This window comes from Corvus cornix, chromosome 15 (genome assembly GCF_000738735.6).
Source record: "Corvus cornix cornix isolate S_Up_H32 chromosome 15, ASM73873v5, whole genome shotgun sequence".
Taxonomy (NCBI): domain Eukaryota; kingdom Metazoa; phylum Chordata; class Aves; order Passeriformes; family Corvidae; genus Corvus; species Corvus cornix.
The window spans coordinates 5,451,928-5,473,137 of NC_046345.1; the positions used below are offsets into that span (position 1 = coordinate 5,451,928).

Genomic DNA, 21,210 nt, shown 5'->3' on the forward strand with positions numbered 1-21,210 from the left:
TAAACACTCTTTGTTCATCATTGCCTCACTACTGATTTGTTCCTTCCCTGGTTACTGCCCCAGAATCTCAGACTGAGTACTTTTGTCCATTGAATCTTGGAAAAGCAGATGGCTTCATTTAAGACTCATGTAAGGTTTTGAGCCCAAGTCTACACAGGGAATAAGAGCAGTTCCCACATACATGACATCAGGAAATTAGAAGACCCTGTAAAACCTTAGCATATCTATTGACCATCTGCCCCTACACACAGGCAAGCAAACAGGGATGCACAAACCCACAGTCTGCACATTTCAGAAGCTTCAGATTGGATTTAGCAGCTTGTGAAAACCTACAGAAACCTGAGCATTTGAGAGAGATGCTGACCATTAACCTAGCTCTTGATTTGTTCCACCAGTCCCAACCCTGCACTCCAGGAGTCAAAGGAGGATTCTTACCTAAACTCTTGGCTACGTCCAAGTCCTGCTGCATGTATCCAGTGCTTTTCTCTGTGTTCCCAAGGGACCAGTATGCACTGCTCAGTGCAGAGAACACTGATCCCCGCAGCTTCAGGCTGCAAGTGCCAATCTTCAGGGCAGCCTCTAGCACCACCACAGAGGCCCCGTGGTGGCCTGCAGTCAGGAGCTCCTGGCCAATCACAGACACCACAACAAAGGGGCTCTTGTCCAGCTTCATCTTCTGCAGTTGTTGGTAGGTGGGCTCCAGGGACTCTGAAGCACAAAACCAAAGACAGAGGTACTCAACAAACCAAGTAATTTGCATAAGGAATCACCTTCACAACTCGATCTTTTCATAACCAAATGACACATGACTTAAGGGCCACACAGTCCAAATCCAACGACGATTTATTAAGGGAGCTTGGGGCTCAAAGGTACCATCTAAGATCTGGCAAATCAAGACAGATCACCTGGCAAGTTGCTCCTTGCCTTGCAGAAAGCACTTCGGGAAGGCAGCGTAAGAATAGAGCTTACAGCAGTCTCCTACATAGCACATAGCAGTTTCATACTGAGCTCTGAAGCCTAGCCTAATGGCAGAAGGAATACAGAAGATACCTGTGGAATTTTGCAGGAAACTGGAAAGGGGCCATCTGCAGTGTCTAAGAGCACTGCAGTTTTTGCTCTTTCAGCACAAACCTTCACACGAACGTCTGCAAAGTCTGTGCCTGTCCAGATACCCAAGCACATGATGTGTGCCAAGAGAGGTGACCAAAACTGCAGAAAGAAGCTGCTCCTTCTGCAGGAGACAGCGCTGCCGTGCCATGACAGCACTGGGCCTGCCCAACTGCTTCGATTTGTCTAACTGCAGCAGGGAGCACAGCTGATACACAGCTGCAGGGCAATAGGCCAGAGATCATCCTGCCAAACTGGGGATGTGCCCACGGAATACCACATAACCTGCATTCTAAGTAGCAGCCTTAGTACCTTTGGGTAGCAAATGAAATTACATTTACCAGGTTAACTGCTATATAGGACAGAAACTTCCAGATGGATTCATTTTGGAGGATGGAGAAAAACACTGTAAAAAAGGAAACAGCAACAAGGATATTTTTTCATTTCAGTGCTCCTTGGCTCCTAAGCCCTGTGGCCCCCAACACCATCTGCTGAGGATGAGACTTGCCATGTTCCCTCCTGACTAACAGCATTAGGGCATTGCAGCACAAAGCCTGCAAGAGAAACAGCTAAGAGGAGACAACCCTCTTCCTCTTGACAAAAAAATCCTGGAAACAGGAACATTATGAAAGAGAGGCAGAACACTGCACAGCTCATATGGCTTCAAGGTGTCTGCGATTTCAAACACTGCCTGAACAGAAGCGAATTAGCAGAGCGGCCTTTTTGTCTTCTGGAATTCTGTATTTGGAGAGACATTAGTACCACAGAAAAGCTGCTGATGTGCTCTTCAGGAAAACACTGGCCTGGAGCATTTCAGATGTGCTGTTCCCAACCAGTGCCCCTCAAGCTGGCTACCACCATCTTGCTGTCCCACTCAACCAGAAGGACAGTCTTTGTTCCTCCTCCAGCTTCAGGCTCCACTCTTGGCATCCTCCTGACTCAGTAGAGAAGCCAAATCTTGAAATCTTTCCCTTCAGGCCTCTGAGTTCTCCTGTCCCCAGATGCTGGGACTGAAACTCCCACCTCTGGCTACCTCAGCAGCAGGTCACACCCCTGAGAAACCCTGTGTGCTTACCTCTCATGGGAGACTTCATGGCGGCCTCGACCATGCCGACCAGAAGCTGAAGGCTCTTGGGATCCTGCGCCAGCCCTGACGCAAACGCGGCCAGCGCATCCGCATGGCGTCCCAGGTACTGCAGGGCCACGCCCTGTCGGAAGTATGCCTGCAGGAACAGAGGCAACAGCAATGCCCATCACTGAACCATCACAAACAGTCACAAATAACACAGCTGATCTCGTGCTGGTGGACAACAGGCCACACCATCACACTCTGGCTCCTCTGGTCATGCTGGCTACAATCAGTGCCACCCAACACCACAGTCCGGTCTGTGAATGGCACCACTGTGCACTCCCTCACTGTAATCACCTTTTCAGTTTTAGCAAGGCCTTTGAACTGTTTTGGAGACCAGAGTTGGTCACTACTAGTAAGGCAAAGCTTTCCCCTTGGACTTATACTACTTCTTAACTACTTATAAGCAGATGATTTTTCTCAAGACCCTCCTATCCAGTTTCGGCCCACACAGCACAGAAGCAACCCACTTCATCTCTCATCAGCTCTTGCCAACGAGTCCAATATCAACATCCAGCACTAGCAGGGCCAAAAACGTACTGAAAGCTCAAGCTGCAATGAAACACAACACAAAGATGCAGCCAGGAGCTGAGCCTTCTTTCTCCACGTACATCCACCAATGCAGGAATTGTCCAGCACTGCCCCACTTGCTAGGTGCACTACATATATAACACACACACATACACACATACACATTTATACATAGATCTATACAAGCTTCTTAAACTGAGGCAAGACACTCGTAATTCTGAACCTGTTTACAAGAGCATTTTTCTTCATTTCTTTCTTTCCCAGAAAACCATTTATGGGAACCTGCAATATCTTCAAGTAACTTGTATCTCCTGTCACCATGTATTTCCATTTCTGCATCAGCAACATCAATATGCAGCTGCAAAGCATTCCCAAACAGAGCTCTCACATCTCCATACATGGCATACCAGGAACCTACACACAAAGCAGGAACTTCAGACACACATTCTGCTCACACAACGAGCACAGGCAAAGCCACGGCCCAGAGGGTACCCAGAGCTGCCTGGGAGATACTGGGGAAAAAGACCACAGAAAACACAATCCAATATTTGTCAAAGTACTCAGGTATTTGTAGCATACATATCTGGACACCATGTTACAAAAAGGTCTTGAATCTTTAAGCACCTCTGATGCCTGTTACTCAGGTTTTATCTTCATGCCCAGCTAATACCTTTCTAATGCAAATTTTGCTGCACTTTGAGTTCATTTAAACCTATTTCAATAGCACAGATAAAGAAGATAAAGCATTATTTGTATTTCTTTAAAAGTACTTTAAGAAGCAAAATTGCTCCTTGAGATTGGCTCTCTTGGCTAGGACCTCTTCACTCTCTCTTCTCCCATAATAGCACAGAGACCTGCACTCAAGATACATTAGGTACACGTCTGTGAAAGCCTTTTTACTTAAACAGGAGAAGTCTTTAATTAATTTTTGAACTCATTAGAGCATTCAGGCACTTTTGGACTCCAATCCGGGAAGGCAGAGATTAAGGAAAATCAGAAATTATGTGAGAAATTTAGAGACATGAATATTTAATCTCTTTTCCATTAGTAAGTCTTGATTGTAGAAGCCCTTTTAATGAATTCAATGAAAGCAAAATGCTTTTCATTAACCTTTAGTATAAATGTGTTCTTATTGAACCAAACAAGCCACTGTACTGGAAACCCAATTCAGTGTTAACTAGATTACAAGCATGAAGCTTTAAATCAAAGAAAATACAAAGAACTAACAACATGCAGCAGTCACCAAGCACAAGTCCTCTCAGCAGAGTGTGAGCTGTCGCCTAAATCATGCTGTACACTTTTAAGTCTTGTTTTTGCAGAATTACCATCTAATTACTTTCTTTACTGCCTGATGACAGAGGGAGTTGGACACAGCACATCTCTGACTGAGACCTTTCCAGCCCACAAGGCTGGTTGGCCCAGGACAGCCGTGCCTGCCTGATTCAGCTCTCCAGAAGGTGGGCAAGGACACGCAGCCGCCATCACTGTGGCATCACAGCATACACCACTGTGGTGTGTGGGCATCTTCAGCACCTTGTGCTTCACTGGCACATCCTGAATGCTGAGAAATGAGAGTCCCCATCCTCTGAACCCCGCACATGGAGGAGACACACAGGCTCCAGGTGACGGGAAGAGACAAGATGGAGCAAGACCTACGAACATACAGTTCAGTTCCGCACATTCTGAACATCCTTTACGGAAAGGGTTTTTATCCGCTCCCCACATCTATTCCTGGAAGTGCCCCTGGAAACCACTTCATTTGAATACAAACACAACATTCAAAGCCCAAAAGAGAAACCTATTAATCATAACAGAAAGGAAGATTTCGGCCTATTTTTCTCCTGCAAAAAAACCCTTCCTTCCTCTTCCAGTTTCCAGCATACACAAGAATGCTCTCCGCACATTGTGTTGCCCATGGACCTTTAACTAACTAAATAAAAAGCATTCACATCACCTATTTCCTCCCCAAGAGGCATTCACAAGTTAGTTTAGCATTGGAATGAAGACACTGTATCAAGGGGAAAAGTCTGCAAAGAGGAAATGGTGAGAATCACCCTTTGGAAGAGGAGAGGAAAAGGGAAGGCAGGGAGCCAGCAGCTGCAGCTGAAGGAATGAGCCAAGGAGCGACTCCTGGTCCCAACACAGACAGAGCCTTCCCCTGCTGAGTGAGCTTTAAACTTTAAATCACATTATGTGAAGATACTACAGTGCTCACTCTACAGTAACAGCTACATTAATTTTCCAGTGATCCCAAATAAGAAAAAACGATCAATTCCTTTTAAGAAGATTAAAGCAAGGAGAGAGACAATGTTTCACTAAAGACAAGACAGAAACAGCAGGTGTTTTCTAACCTGGCTCTCTGCATCCTCAGTGTAATACAGACAGCTGGAACCATCTCTTTCATTTTTGCAGTCTCTGTGTCACACTTTCCAGGAACAAGGCACTGTGCAATAAGAAAGCCTAATTCTCAGCTGAAATTTGGCACCAGATGCATCTCCCTCAATGGGAACTCTTTTCTCCTGTCCTTGTGTTAGCAGGATGGACACAGCTGTGCTGTTCCCACCTCCAGAGTCACAGCATGTCAGGGGCTCCCAGCACCTGCACCCACCCCTTCAGCCTGAGCTCTGCCCAGCACACCCGCTGCCCGTGGAAGAACAGGGATAGCAGGGATGCAGCTCTTGCCAGCGGGAGCCTTTCAGGAAGGGAAGAGGATTAAAGAGTCCAAAGCAGCTCTGTGAAGCAGCCAATCTCACCAAGTCCCCGATACTCTGTTGGAGAGGCTGTTAAGTGAGCATTCCCACACATCTCCAAGAATCAGGCACCAGTGCGGGCTCACGCAGCCAGGTGGGCCCAGCTGCACTTCCGCCCGGTTACCCAATTTCATGCAGCCAAGAGAAGGAGGGAGGACAAGGAATAGATAGTGCTTTTCATCCATAATACCTTTGAAAGCACTGTTGATATTCTGGAAGCAAAAATAAGTTATTTTAATTAATTAACTGGCAAAATATATCTGGCACTTGAGACTTCCAAGCCATGCAGAACACTGTCCCTGTAACAGAGGTTGCTCACACTGCTGGCTCCAGGACAGAACCCAGCAAGGTAAAGCAGCATCGCTCCAAGCACAGGACCTACCCAAAGGGAAATAAGTCTTCCCATCTCATTCAGGTTTTGACACCCATTTTTGCAGACTTGCCTCTTTGCCCCATGCATTTCAGAATGCTCCGTGTCTTCACGGCTGGAATAAAGTTTTTTAGTGCTTTTCCCTACCTTCAGCTTAGTTTCACAAAACTTGTATGAACAGGAGAAGAGCACAGAGACAGCCCTGCCCCTCAGCCAGGGCAGTTCTGCGGGGGCAGCTGGTGGCCAGGTCACAGCACAGTCAGCATCTGCCTAGCCAGGCACAGCCCCTCTCTGCAATTCTAAGCACAAGTCCTATGTTTTCTGCTCGATTTACTGACCCGTGTAGTTTCTGTACACACCAGTATTTTCCATCTGTTCATTATAGCCCATTTAATGGAAAGGAGAATTTCTATCTGTCCTATTAGGAGCTGCCACTGGACTGATGGCTGCAGTGTCTAGGCAACACAAATAAACATGCTTATTAGTTTTTTGATCCTCATCATCTAAGATCCCATCTAGGTAACTGTCTAGACCCTGAATATTAGATTTCCCTGTGCAATCTGAAACAGGATTAGAATGCAAATGTCATAACTGAATGGCCAATATCAAGAGGAGTGCTGAAATTTTTATTAAATCTTCTAACATCAATATGCAAGAACTATTTTAGGCAACAGTAATTGGTTTATAATTAATACAAAATATGCAATGAAGATAAAAATACAGTACAAAAAACAGCATGGGACATTAAGTTCCCCAAGATTTTGCTAAATAAAACCAAGCCAAGGTCCTGCCCACAAGGAATGCAGCAACAGATTCTACACTGGCTTTGGGATCTTCCCTCCCTGTCCAGGAGCTCCTGTGACTCCCCTGCACCCCCCCTTTCTGCAGGGATCCCACTGCCATCACAGGCCACAGCTGCACTGTCCTCCTGCCACACTGCCCTGCCAGGGCTCACCTGGTCCCTCTGCCACCAAACCTCAGGCCACAGGCTCGTGCACATGGCGCAATGCTGGCCAACATTAACTGGATAACGGAGACAGAGGAACAAAACTGGAACAGCATCAGAAGCACTTGGAGCAGAAAATTCCTGTCAAATAAACATGGAAAACTTGAAAAAAAAGCACCTCAGTCTTAGACAAAGGCTGCCATTGTACACAGGGGAGGAAACTCAAACCACCTTCACACTGCTGTCAGCTTCAGGCCCTGGACAGCTGGCCATCGGGGCAGGAAAAGCAAACACACAGAAAATGCTTCTTCCATAATGCTCCCTTGGTTTGCCAGATCAGGAGACGATGCCAAAAATAGCAGGAATAATCTATGATGCATTTTATGCCTGCTCTCAGTCTGCAGAATATCTCTTGTGCAGTCAGACCCGCTGCCCCTCATGGCCGCCCACGCCAGCTGCGCCCACGGCTGACCAGCGCTATGCAAGGGACCAACAGAAGGGAGGCAATGTGTGAACAGCTGCCACAGCTTCTCAGGGCCAAGCACCAGGTTGAATCTGTCCTCTCCCCTTGTAACTGTTTTACAGCCAAATTTTAGAGAAAAATATGGACAAATCTCTGCTGTGGGATTTCAGGAATGTGAGGAGAGGGAAGACTGCACTTTAATTCAGAACACATGTAGCACATGCATAAATACTGCTGCTGACCACACGAGCTAAATTCCTGCTTTCCCAAAATTAAGGTTGCACCCCAGGTAACACTTTTCCTTCACAGTCCTACACCTGGCTGACACCTGAACCACAGCTGTCAGCCTGCCCTGGAGAATCAGCACAACAGATTTGTTGACTCTGCTGCTTTGTTTCTTTATCTTCTACCTGTTTCCAAGGTGCCTCTTACAGAACTACACTACTTAGAAATGGAAATTTCCTCTTAGCCCCACTGAGCCTATAGAGAAAAACAAGATGGGGGTGTGTGTGTGTAAAATATCTTGCCTTGCTTTACCCAAGAGCATTTAATTGTTCTTATTAATTCTGCTTCCACTGTCTGCTAGTGGGATTCTGCGCACAGCTCACTTGCTCACCTGAAATAAATCAAATTTTATCAGTAAATAAAGAGTCAAACCTTTGTTTACTTAGTTGAAGTAAACAGACCAGCTTTTCACAGAGCTTATCCTTGTTGCTCCATTCTCACATGCTTCAGGCTCACTCTAGGAACAGCAGCTACATCCTGGATCCCCTCTTCAGAGGACATCCCTCTCCTTCCCTAACAGCAGGTGCTGACAGACAATCTTCCTGTCTTTATCAGCTACAACTCTTAACCCTCATTTAACAGCAAGAACCAGCCACAAGTGGAGGAAAGTGCTCTAGAGGAATAACAACTAACCTGTCAGTCCCCAAGTACAGCACAAGGGAAACAACCAGCTTCCTCTAAGGTGAACAGGCACAGCAGCGCAGCATCTGCTACGGCTCCTCCGCAAGTCAACAGGGACAGTTTGGCACAATTTTTGGTTAAACAACTTCTTTCAGAAATGGCAGAAGAAAAGACAGGCCACCTTTCATCCTGCTCAGAAGTAACACCAGTCTTCATAAGATTAGAGATTTAACAGATACAGAATTATACAAAACCTAAACTAAATGGATTAGCTGACACCTGTAGGCGGCTCCTCGGGAAGCTTGGGGCAGAGGCAGGGCTGGTTTGAACACCATTATTACCTGGTGCTTACCTTACTTTCAGCACTGTCCCATGATTTACACTGTAAATTTAATTCTTTTCTCCAATCCAGGTACTGTTCCTCTGCCCCCAGTACTGGGTCCTCTTGGCTTCACACTCCATCTGTAAAATCCCTGTATCTTGCACTTCCCAATCATCCTCCCTCCTCCCGGTTTCAGCTGCTGTTTGATTGCTGTGAATCTGAAAAGCATTTTGGGTTGTTTTGGAAATGCTCTTGTCTGCACTGAAGGACACTGAGATACAGCAGAGGCCATTTAACAACCCTTTAGCTACTCTGGCTTACCTTGACAAGGTACTTCATGCAAATGACTCAAAACCTCTGTAACTGCTGAAAGTCAGATAAACTTTGATCAGCATCAGATGCAAATGGTGATTTGCGTGTTACAAGAATAAGTGCGCTGAAATATTTTAAACCAGCATTTCAGGATTTTAACACAGACAGTTTTTCCAACACAGGAAACAGACTCCACAGGAGCAACAGCTCTGCATACAACCAAACACTCATAGAGAGGTGAAACACACTCTGAGAGCCCCCCGAATTACACTGGGCTTTGTGGAAGACAAGCCCCAAAGCCACTTCCTTATCACACATCTCCATGGGTCCATTCTGAAGACTGCCCTGATCTTGAGCTACATCCTATCTTACCAGTGAAGTAGAAAAAAAATCTGATCAGTACACTCTCCAGAAGAGCAGAGCAGAGACAAAGGTAAGATGAAATACACAGTAGTTACAGGCAGGATAATGGTGACTGCCACGTGTTCACAGGTGGGTGGCTGCAGTGTACCTGCAGCAGGGAGTTGGTCTGTATCCCCTGAAGAAGCACCTGATGCTCAGCAGGGACTGTGACAGAGAAGCCCAGCACACACCTACTGCAGACACGGGCTCCTGCCTCTTGGCTCACCGTCTCCCTGCCAGCGCCCAGCCAGCACTGCCTGCCAAGGACAAAGCTGATGACAGAGGAAAGGGGAAAAATCAAATTTGCAAAAGTACTAAACATAAAAATCTCTTTGGCCCAAGTGAACGTGGGAAAAATTCTTCAGCAGGGGCGTCCCATTTAGCAAGTTTTGCCAGATCATTACTCTCGTAATGCAAAGGGGAGAAACATCAACACCATGTTTCCTTACAATGATTCGCCTCCTTTATCACAGATCTCTGAAGCACCAAGTAATTTAGTAGTTGCTATGGAAACTGCTAGTTTTATTGAACAGCCCTGAAAGGGTCAAGAGGTACCATCAAACTGGCCAATTGTAAATTATTTTCCTGCTAAACATCTGCTTTGTTTTAGTTGCCCTATCACTTCTCTGTTTTGCTGTTAGAACACTATCTGGATGGACTCCAGAATAGGTGTCATTCTTCAGTGGGGCTGCAAGAGCCAAGTCCAAAAATAGCAATTTTCATTTTCTAATTCGCTGTAAAATCCTTCACACAAAGGAGCCCTACTGAGGGCAGAATAGCAAAGGACTGGGGACTCTTCCTTCTCACACACATCAGCACCAACTTGAGGCAGTGGTAACCAACACAAAGAGCTGGTTTTCACCGTGATCCCCGGGGGCTTCACACGGCTGCTTGCACCAGTCACGAGATGAACAACCCATTAGACTGATCCACCTGTGCCTTCAGAAAAGGGACAAAACAGCAGTAGAAGAGCGCCCTGCCCTTCTCAACAAGTACCCAGCTCTTCTCGGCTTTGCAGCCCCAAAAAAGGAGAGTCTCCCTTGCCAGCAAGGTCTGGTCTGTGCTCTAGGAACACAAAACATTGCATCGCCTATACCAGACTACCAGAAAACAATGTAATCTACCTTCCTTTATTCGTCATACAGAAAATGGCACCAGAGATTCCAAATGCTAGTTAGCAGCTTCCATTCCTACAGGCCAGGAGAACAGCAGGAGCACTGGCTGCATTTCCAACTTTGCTATTGAACTCACTGGACTTATGTCAGTTCCATAAAAGTGCCAAATTTCTGATTACCCCATTTACTGAATGTGTGACTGTCGTAAACCCAAAAGCACCAGCAGAAACCAGAACACAGGAGCAAGGCTTCCTCTTTGGAGGACATGAGCAGCTCCCCTGTGCAGAGGCACTCTCTATGTCTCTTCCACAGACAGAAAGCTGCCCCAGGCAACATCACCTGGAAGTCCTTATTCCAACATCTTTACGTAACCTTTAAATTTATCTTTAAGTAACCTTTAAGTTACAACTGTACTTAATTCAAGTAACTGGAGTGGGCAGGAGAGAGCATTTTATTACAGAACATACCTGAACTTAAGAGGCTGCATGCTTTCTAACGACAACCATGCCTAAGTTCTGTGCCCAGGGCAAGCCAGTAAAGGGCAGGCTCTGTTCCCTCCTCATACATTCTCTCCATTCTTCATCTGGCTGAAATTATTCAAGTGATGACAAAGAAAGCAAAAGCTCTGTCTATATAGACAAGTTCTGGTCTTTCTCACATATCCTGCGAACTCCATTACTTGTGTAAAGTCTTGGCTTGGAAGAAAATATTCTAAGTTCTGAGGTATTTGGCATGCCTTGGTATGGAGACTCCAGCCTTGAGTCAGACTTTCCATCCCCAGGAACCCCAGGAGAAATCAAGACATTTTTCTGTACATCCACAGGAAAATTTCTCCTTCGTCAGGCAATGAGTTCATAGTATTAATTTCAGTTCTCTTTTCTAAAATTATCTACCACAGACTAAAATTTCCACACACTGGAACACAGCAGATACCAGAGCACCACTCTGTTGGGATACACTCAGCAGAAGGGCTTCTCACAAGGCCAGGGCTTGCCTGCCTACAGAGCTCAAGTCTGGAGTCCTGAGAAAGTTATCAGGACTGTATAGAAACTGCAAATCATGCAGACATAGCTACAGACAGACCAAAACCAAAGAGAAATGTCTGATGTGTCACAGCTCCTTCCAGCTACCAGGAACTCATTACATCTGGACTCTGATGCAGGCAGGTGCCAGGTGGCAGAAGAGCTTCCCTACGTACAAATATGAGGGGACATACTAAGCCAAGAAAGATCTTGCACTTCCAGAGGCATGGTTTGGGAATGCTGGAGGAGAAACCCAAGCAGTGCCCTGCTTGAGGACCATGGCCTGGCCAGCGGACAAGGGAGTCCCAGTTCACTGGAGCTGCTTAGCAGCAGACTCATCTGGTGTGTTAATTCTCTCCTGACTAACAGACACAGCAACTGTCCCTACAAAACCAACACCTTGAGGATTATGGTACTGAGAGTCCGTTTGGCATTCTGCAACACAGCACCCCACGGTTACAGCTCCGCTCCAGCCAGGAGCCCCTCGGCACAGGCAGAACCCCGAGCACCAGGCATGCACCACCACCAGCACAGGCCTCCTCTGTTGTGCCCCTGAGGACAAATCCTTCCTTAAGTGCTTCCTGCAACTTCCTCTTCCGCTGGCCTCTCTTTTGGCATTTCCAAGAGGATGTTCTGACGACCAGGTCACTGCTGTCCAGCTGTGGCATTTGTGCAGAATAAATGCAGTCACAGTGAAAACCCTCTAGGGAAGGAGAAAGCTCATAATAATGACAGTTTGCTGAGAAATCTCCAGCAATAGGGATGGCTGTCGTCTCTTCCCTGTCTGTGAACTATTACACATTTGAACTTTGGGTGAGAGGTTTAATACAGTAAGCACCAGGCAAGCCTCCTCCACAAGGTACCAAGAGCAAGCAGGAGAACAAAGAGGATACTAATATGCCTGCTGCTTGCCACTGGCCTGCAGCCCTGTCAGAGTGCTGAGAGGGGAACAAGCAGGCTTAGTGAATAATTGAAGACACAGTGATGAAATCTCAGAATGTCAGAGGCATAATACAGGTTTGTAGGTTTCATCATGAAGCTTTGAATTCCCAAATAAGACACACTGAATAATTTATCTGCGTCAGTACTGGGTCATCAGCTGTTCACCCACAGCATGCTTCAAGACACTTGAATGGGTCTGAACAGACTAAAAAATAGGGTCCAGAGGGAAGAGGTGATGAAAACTCTACCCAGTCACTCTTCCAAACACTAAGCTCAGATAAAAATGTGTAGACACCCCTCAGTCATGCCCTGTGCATGAGGTCCCACAGGTTCTGCCCAGCTGCTTTAGCACCACTTTGCTCCTCAGCACAAGAGACCAGGGAGCTCTCCTGTGCTGGGCTGGCTCCAGGTTGTCATCATCTCGGGCTCATCCAGCTCAGATCCAGAGGCTCACCTGTCTGTAGCACCTCGAATCCCCCAGCCACAGCTCTGTGGCACCAAATGCCACTCGCTCACCAGAGCAGGCAATGAACAGTGCACAGATGCCTTTGCCCAGACATCATTTGGAACTTGCCAGGTAGCACTGTGCACTCAGATTTTAACAGCTGATTTTATTGGTTTAGTATTACTTTTTTCACATTTTTACCATTCATTGCTGGGCAGGTGCCTGAGCAGCAATCCATACCCAGCCTGTTTAATCAATAACTGTATGGGCAGGTAAAAATCCCTGCATTTCCAAGCAGAATTCTACAATTGCCGCACCCAACCACCCATGATGGGATCAGAGAGCACAGCTCAATCTGTCTGGGCAATCTGCTTTCCTAGAAATCTGCTTTAGATAATATGAGCACACAGGCAGGTCACACACAACAAAGCTTGTAGGATTTAAATCAATTCTCAACTATCAAAGACTTTCCCACATACTAATATCCTGAAACAGCCCCCATCAATACTGACTGACCTGGTAGCATGAGTAATTACCTCCTAGTTCATCCTTTAAACGACAGAGGAATGCTTCCCAGCTGAGCTATTCCCCTGAGCATCTCCCTGGGAAGAAGGAGCAGTATTCAGAAGCAGAGCTGCATGCCTGTAGCTTTCCCTGTGGAAAAGGCAAGCAGTCACCAAGGAATTCCCCTTTCCACCTATGCTGACAGGAGTTTTGTAATGTATCAGACTATATGAGGGGAAAAAAATTAAATGTAATACAACTACACTTGCACATATTCTTTTGGCTTTCACAATAATAAATGTTTTCTATTGTTTCTCTTAAAAATATCAGTTAAGTAAAAAAGTCTAGATTAAATTGCTGTAAATTTCCTGAGGCATTAATTACGTCCATTCGTTATTTGTAAGACACAATAAACTTTTCAAAGACTCTTGAATGTCATCACTGACACAGTGGGATTAGTGCACCAGTGATTGTCAGTAACTGGATAGAGAGTCAGAAAACACCTGGGTACTAGAAAGGCAGGAGAAATGTTTCAAAAAGAAATGGAACATGACACTTAAGAGTCTGGAAAGAACTGGTCATTTAAATGACAACGTGCCAGACAAAGGCAAAAGACAAGGAATGAAGAATTCAAATTCATTTAAGTGAGCACGTGTGTGCACTCATGCATATGCAACAGAAAAAAGACAGCCAGCCACAGATCAATCATGCTAACACACCATATGAACATCAGAAAATGCAGCTCTGAGGCAGTGCGTATCCAGTGGGATAGAAACAGAGACATAAGGAAAGGTACAACTGCCACAACTGCACCAGTGTCACCATGTCCCTGCACTGTCCTGCAGCAAATTTTTCTGCGGATCAGTTAAGCAGTCTTTCATTTAATTCTTGCATAATCAAGCGAAAAACCAAGAACATCATCCCTTAGGTCTTTGTTAACACTTCAGTAAATAATTCCAAGCTTTTCTCTTATTATATGACAATCTTTCAAGGCATCTGTTCTTTCTCATCACACATCTCCAAATATACTTCCTAATCAGGGTGCCACAGTTCAAGAAGGACAACACCGTGCAAGATGACAACCACCACACCGTGTCTGACAAAAGCTCCTGTAGACCTGCTGGTGATTCTGGCCACAACCAGCCTGGATCCCCTGGGAGGAGCAGGACAGGCACGCAGTCCTCAAAGCCCTTCTCCACACTCTCCCTATGTGTGACTCAGTACAACCTGGAAACGAGAACATACCCTACTTTATTCCTTCTGTGTATTTTTAACGCTTTTTGAAGCTATACTGCTTTATGTTTCCTCTGTGGCACAGCTGCCCACACCTGTATGCTACCACAGCTGCTGGATGTGAAGGACATTGCTGCCCAGGAACTCAAGGGAGACTGGCAGCAAGAGCTCCTCCAAGACAAGAGATGTCTCAAACAGAGGCGTAGTGAGATCCAGCCTCTGCAGCTGGAGACATCTCTGTCGCATCAGGCACCTGGATCTCACAACTGGGGACTCAGAGAGCCCAGCCACTGTAAGCACAAGACATGCCCAGTGATGTGCTCACCAGACAGCAGAGCTGGCTTCACAGACACCCCAGCCAAGTCGCTTCTCTCTCTGCTGCTCAGACCTGCAGAGCACAACACTTCCTTTATTTGCACAGAATGCAAGACCCATGCATGAGGAAATGCTCCAACAGCTGTCAGGCAAGACACAGGAGCTTCATCACAGCCCACAGCTTTGAGTGGGACAGTCCTGCAAAGCTCCATTCTTCGCTTAACCAGACAATGAACAAGTGAAAGTTAAAAACTTCTGAAAAATGAAACAATTAGGAAGTGCCTTTTTCTAGGAACATGCTGCTTTCACGGCAGCATGACAGAGGTTATTTTGAACTTATTACTTCCACTGGATTCAGCTGTACGTAATTAAATTTAGTCATAGCAGTCTGATCTATAAATGGAACCTACAGAAGCAATTACCAGAGCTTCCACTGGATCAGGAAGCAATGGCCTGCTCTGTTTGATGTAAACTGAAAAGAACATTATTTATACTGCATGAGAAGTCACAGTAACAAAGTCCCCTTGCAGAGAATTGCTTTGAAAATTACAGTTTTCAGTGAAGAGAGCCACAGGTTATAAATTCCAGCCATGCTCTGCTCCTTCCACTGTAACAATCTCGTGGACAAAAAAGACAATCATATGACACAATTTAAAAGGATTGTTTTGGCTCCTGTTCTATACTCAGAAACCACATGACGGAGGAGTTAATTAAACATGCAAGAGATGGGTGACTAAGCACCAAGATTTTAAAAATAATATATTTTGATACCTCGTTTTGGTCTGTTTGGAATCCAGACTATGCAGAATCTGATGGATCTGTGAACCCAGTGGGTCTCTCTCAGCCCAGTCCCTGAGCATGCATGTTTCACTCCTCAAACCACAACTGGACTTGATCAGGAAAAGCTTGCAGAATTGTGCATTTCTGAACACAGTGGAGGAAAGGTGCAGCCTGAGAACGTTTGCTGAAGACACCAAACTGAGCGGGGAACTGGAAACTTGGGAAGGGAGAGCCAGCCAGCAGGAAGACCTGGATAGGCTGGAAGAATGGGCAAACAAGAACCTTACAAAGTTCAGCAAGTTCAGTAAGGTCTTGCACCTGGGAAAACAGAATCCAGGAGTGCAGCACAGGCTGGGATCGACCTGCATGGGGAGCAGCTCTGTGGAAAGGGACCTGGTGAACACCAAGCTCAGTGTGAGTGACCGGTGTGCTGCTGCGGCTGAGGGCCAGTGGGCTGCTGGGCTGCATCAGCAAGGGTCTCGCCGACAGAGAAAGAGAAATCTGCCCTCAACATCTCCTTGACCCCTCCATTTTCTATCTTTTTGCACAGGCAAAGACACTGAAATGCAGTGACTTGTGCAGGAGAAACAGCTGAATCCTGCTCTCCCTTGTCAAGAAGATGAAGAGCCTGCGTGATGCTAGAAGTGAGATGTGCCACATGCTCATCGAATTTGAATCCCCATCTGGAGTTGCAACCCAGGTAGCAGAAGGTCATCGCAGTAAAATCCTCTGTGCTCAGACATCAGCACTGCCATCAATATTTCAATGCTCCCCTTCATGGTACAGGCAAGGATAACAACCTACGCTTCATCACAATTTCTTTTACTTCACAGAGGAAAGCAGAAACAATAGTTTGTTAGCAAGTACAGCACAATTAACAGAGTAATAATGATCAGAACTACTGCACCTTGTGAAATCTTTGCTTGGTTATAAAGAATTCTTTGACTACTAATGGCATTGTGCAATGAGGTCTGCAGCAGCTTGGCAGCCATTAGCAATGATTCACTGCCACAAAGCACTTCTCAACCAACGTAGTTAGGAATCACAATTCTGAATGCTTTCCCTGGTCAATCTCTGGGCATAAAAATATCAGAAAAACAGAGGATCTGTGAGGAATGAACACAGATCCCCAGACACTGAATATAAGAGTTGTTATAATTATGTTATAGGGCATTATCAGATGTTCTAATTTTTTCTGTAACACAAAAAATCGGTATTTTGATATTTATCATTTGATAAGGAATGTGCTAGGGCCATCCCTTACTGGGACCAAACACACAGATTCTGCACATGTTTATGCTATCGTGTCAAAATTGCAAACACACAGCCAAGCTCTGAAAAATGGCCATGTGAGAGTTCTCGCACAAGGGATTCTACAACCAGAAAATAAGTCAAACATACTTTAGCAGATCAGGAAATCCTCTAGCAGTCTCTTCAGGAAAACTACTCTGAGCCTGAAGCCTCTTAAACCTGACTAGGACAAACCTTTTTGAAGACCATCTTGGTATTTGCATTCTGATATTGTGTTAGAAATCTCTCCATAATAAAAACCAAAAAACCCAACAACAACATTAAAAAAAATCACACAAAAAAACCCCCAAACAACAACAACAACAAAAAAAAAACCCAACCAAAAAAACCCTCCAAAAGCACCACCAAACCAAAGCAAAAACCCGCAAACAAAAACTTCTAACAGAAAATGTGAAAAACTTCCTGTCTGGAAAAACCTGCTCCCCATAAGACTGCCTGATTGTCAGCCCACCACCAGCTGCTGTCCTACACTGACACTGGCAAATACCCCTTAGACACTGGGCACTTCTCACACAAGATCCTTTCTTTGAGGAAAGCAGTTTATAAAAAATGATGCTGACGTGTAAGTCTGCGACTATGCATTTCATATACAGCTGGGAGATTCGATATAGCAATCCAGGGGAAAAGCAGCCAACAGCCACCATATCCCCAACAAGCACATCTGCTCCATGCCCAGCAGACACAGCAGTTCCAACCACAGTCAATTCTCATGCCACATGCAGCACCTCACCCCTGCCACCTCTCATCTCTCATATATCCTAGGAAGAGACGCAGCAGTTACAGACCTGGGTAGGGGTAAACGTTCCTTCAGTACTACAGTCCCATTTGAAAAAAAAAGAAAAAGTAATTCAGCAGGGTTTGGAGGTTTCAATTTCAATCATTTCCCCTTTGCCCTTTCACGTGACTGTTCCCAAAGGAAATCCTGCTTTGAGGCATTACTATTTCATGTACCTGAGTCAATAAGCCTCTGCTCTGAAATACACAATACCAAGAAGAATACACTAACCCACTGCCTTTAAAGACACACACCCCTATCCTACACATGAACACTGATCCTCTCTTTTGCACACACAAGACTCAGTACATCGCCTGCCAAGCGTCTCCTCCCATCAGGCACATGCATGACCTGCCTCATCATCCCCCAGCTCCTCCTGGCTCATGCCAGACCCCGTGCGGCTGAGCACAGGCTCTGAGGGCAGGGACAAAGCTGACCCAGTCGGGCTGGCACAGAAGCACAGGCCACAAAGCATTGCCTCAAACAGGTTATTTATTATTCCCAGCTAGGCAGGAAAAAATAGAGTACTATGAGAGTTTATATCGGCAAAGATATGTTAGATAATGTAAAAGATTTGCTTTAAACCAACAACAAGGTAGAAAATGCAGTTAGTGATGATGACAACCCTCCTCCCAGGCCTTGGTATTATAAGCAGGCAGGAAAGAACTTTCAAGCCACCACTTCAGTTAAAAAACATTTTTGGCTTGAAGCCAAAGAAAGATGCAGCTGCAACTGAAGTCTGGAATTTCCAAAACATGTTTTGCATTTATTAAGATATTATTAACATCAGTAGAGAAGATAACTAGTCAATTCATACAGCAGCCCAGACTCATTTAAAGGTTGTTAAGAATGCAATTCAGTGGGAGAGGTAGGAATGTAGCTGCTGTGAAATGCAGACCACAGACACCTGGCAGAAGGGATGAAAGCAGCATCCTGGAAATATCATCTAAAATATCACTAATTTCTGCAATTGCTGGTTCTGGAAATAAGGTCCTAGATCCCACTTTAAAGTCTAGGCAGTCCAAACTGCTGAACCAAAGCAACACAGCTATTGACTCTGTGAGTATTCATCCTCTGAAATCCCAAGTACCTGCAGCAGGACAGATGCCACAGAGAGGTGACCTCTTGTCAGCCTGATCACATTAATCTGATGGAAAAGCTAGGAAAGGCCTTCTTCTGATGATGCCCCATTCGCTGCTCTGTTCAGTGAGTCCCACCCAGGCTGGATGGACCCTGCAGATGCAGCCACCGAGGCCAAAGGGACATACAACCAGAGAGCCATTGCTGCACCAATATTTGCTTTACACTCCTACCTCTATTTGAAACATTTTATGTGCATTTATCAATAAACTAAAAAGCAATAGCTCAAGTCACTGGATTTACAGCAAGAGACAACGGAATACCCGAACTCATTGTTGGGAAATTTTCCTATTTAACAGCTATTTGCCCCTTTCTACTGTAATTCCATTTCCCCCATCACCCCACATTAAATAATCTCTCCCTGACACATCCCTGTTTATACACATTCCATAATCACAGACTTTTATGTTCCCCACTCAGTCAGTTATCCAAATGATACAAATTCAGCCCCTTTGATCTTTCCTCATACATCAGTCCCTCTAGGCGCCTAATCACTTTTTTCACTCTTCTCTGAACTCCCTCCAGTAATGATGTGATTCTAATCCTCTGAAAGGAGAGGTTTTTGGCTCCAGTTCTTCACACAGATGCGAGCAAACTAATTCAGAGAGACTCCACAAGCTCTGTGTGTAGCACTGTCACCAGCCACCACACATTAGACCGTGACAATGAAACAAAGATGGAATTGTACTGCGAACACCAGAGAGCCAGAAGCTGAAAGGAAACACAATGAAAATTAAAACAGTGAACTGATCAGTGTTTCATAGAGTCACCACAACTTTAGGGCACAGTTTCCTGCCAGATGCTCTGAAGAAGCCAGGGTGACTGTCCCAGGGTTTTACAGAACTACAGGTCCTGTAGCAGCTTCATGATAAATAAATACCTCAGGGAAACGGTGCACAGAGCAAGGCCAGGGCCCTGCCCACAGCCTGAGAGCTGTTTCATAGCTACCACAGGCCACCCTGCAGCAGCTGCAAGCGATATGAACTCTGCTTATACTGATCAAGTGTCTGGCATCCCACCAGAAGAGGAGACACTATTCACACCTCCACCAAAGGCCCTGGCCAGTGTGAGAGCCTCCAGAGGCTACACAGGACCTGTCTGCCATCATTCAGACCAGTTCTGAACAATTCCCAAACTGAACTACAACAAATTGACTCCAATTTGACAGCCAGTAAGTAAATACCCTTTACATTCTGTCCACAGATGTGTTGCCTGATTAGTGTATTCTTTGCTACAGTTCTGGCAAAGGAAGGTACCTTCATCAGAATCAACAGGACTCGCCTGTTGCAGAAAACTTCCCATTTTATGCACGGGGATTACACTGGGTCCCTAATCATACTGGAATTACAGGCACCCCAAGCTGATTGGCTGGATCCCATGGGCACACCACCGCCTCTCCTTTGGGGAAGATACAGATCTCCTAACTTCTTACACATCATGTGAAAGCCAGGAGAAGCCTTATGCAAAAAACAGATGGCAGAAACAGCTCAAAATGCTGCATTTCAATGATTAAAAGGTATCAGAGTAAGAGAGAGACAGCTTGTGTTGGGCCACAAAGCATTGCATTCGAGAATGTATGTCTGGAAGGGCACTGTGCTGTGAGCATGGAGAAGATGGAATTCATCAAAGCAGGATTCAAACCAGAAAAATGCTGATGGAAGCAGGATGATGGGAATTGCAGGCACAGCAGGAGCCGCCATCTCAGCACCACTGTAATGGCCACTGGTGATGCGTCTCCATGGCAGCGGGGGCTGCGGCGGAACCGCTGCAGGAGAAGGGACAGGCCCGATCCCGGGGGACAGGAGGCCAAGCAGGACACACTCCAGTAGTGTGTGACAGGCTCTTTCCCTCACGTGTTCCTAAATGAGAGACTTGAGATAAATGGAAATGAAAACCCTCCTGAAAGTCAGTCCATAACAAAGCCAGTTACTGAGCCTCAGCACCTCAGACTTTCCCCTTCAGATGGAGGCACAGTGGAGAAGAATGAGGCACATGGCTGCAGTGTGAAAATCCCAGGATTAGAACTCCTGAAACAGGTCCAGATGGTTAAGTGACAACTGATTTCAATGCAGCTTTAAATGACCTTTTGCACAAGACAAAAGCATCAGTGCTGTCTGCATTCAAACTGCCTAATGAGACCAGGCTGAACACCTCAACAGATTCAATGCTGGTCAAGTGAGAGCCTGAGATTAGTTCAGTTGGTTAGAGCATGGTGCTAATAATGCCAAGGTCGTAGGGTTCATCCCCACATGGGCCATTCACTTAAGAGCTGGACTTGATGATCCTTCTGGGTCCCTTCCAATTCAAGACGATTCTGTGATTCTGTGAAAGATTTTCCAATGAAAATAAGTATCAGGCAAGGAAATGCCTGTGTCCCACTGCGCTGGATT

The 21,210-nt window shown here is 45.7% G+C and overlaps 1 protein-coding gene across 3 annotated transcripts in view; it reads right to left on the reverse strand.

Moving 5' to 3' along the window:
- Positions 1-21,210, reverse strand: part of TTC28 (tetratricopeptide repeat domain 28) — a 114,232-nt gene that overhangs the window by 45,932 nt on the left and 47,090 nt on the right. For all 3 annotated transcript variants that reach the window (XM_039561384.1, XM_039561385.1, XM_039561386.1), the window contains 2 exons: positions 2,183-2,330; positions 436-708 (listed from right to left, as the gene is read on the reverse strand). In XM_039561384.1, the coding sequence (XP_039417318.1) occupies positions 436-708; positions 2,183-2,330 (421 nt within the window). The remainder of the gene's footprint in view (positions 1-435; positions 709-2,182; positions 2,331-21,210) is intronic.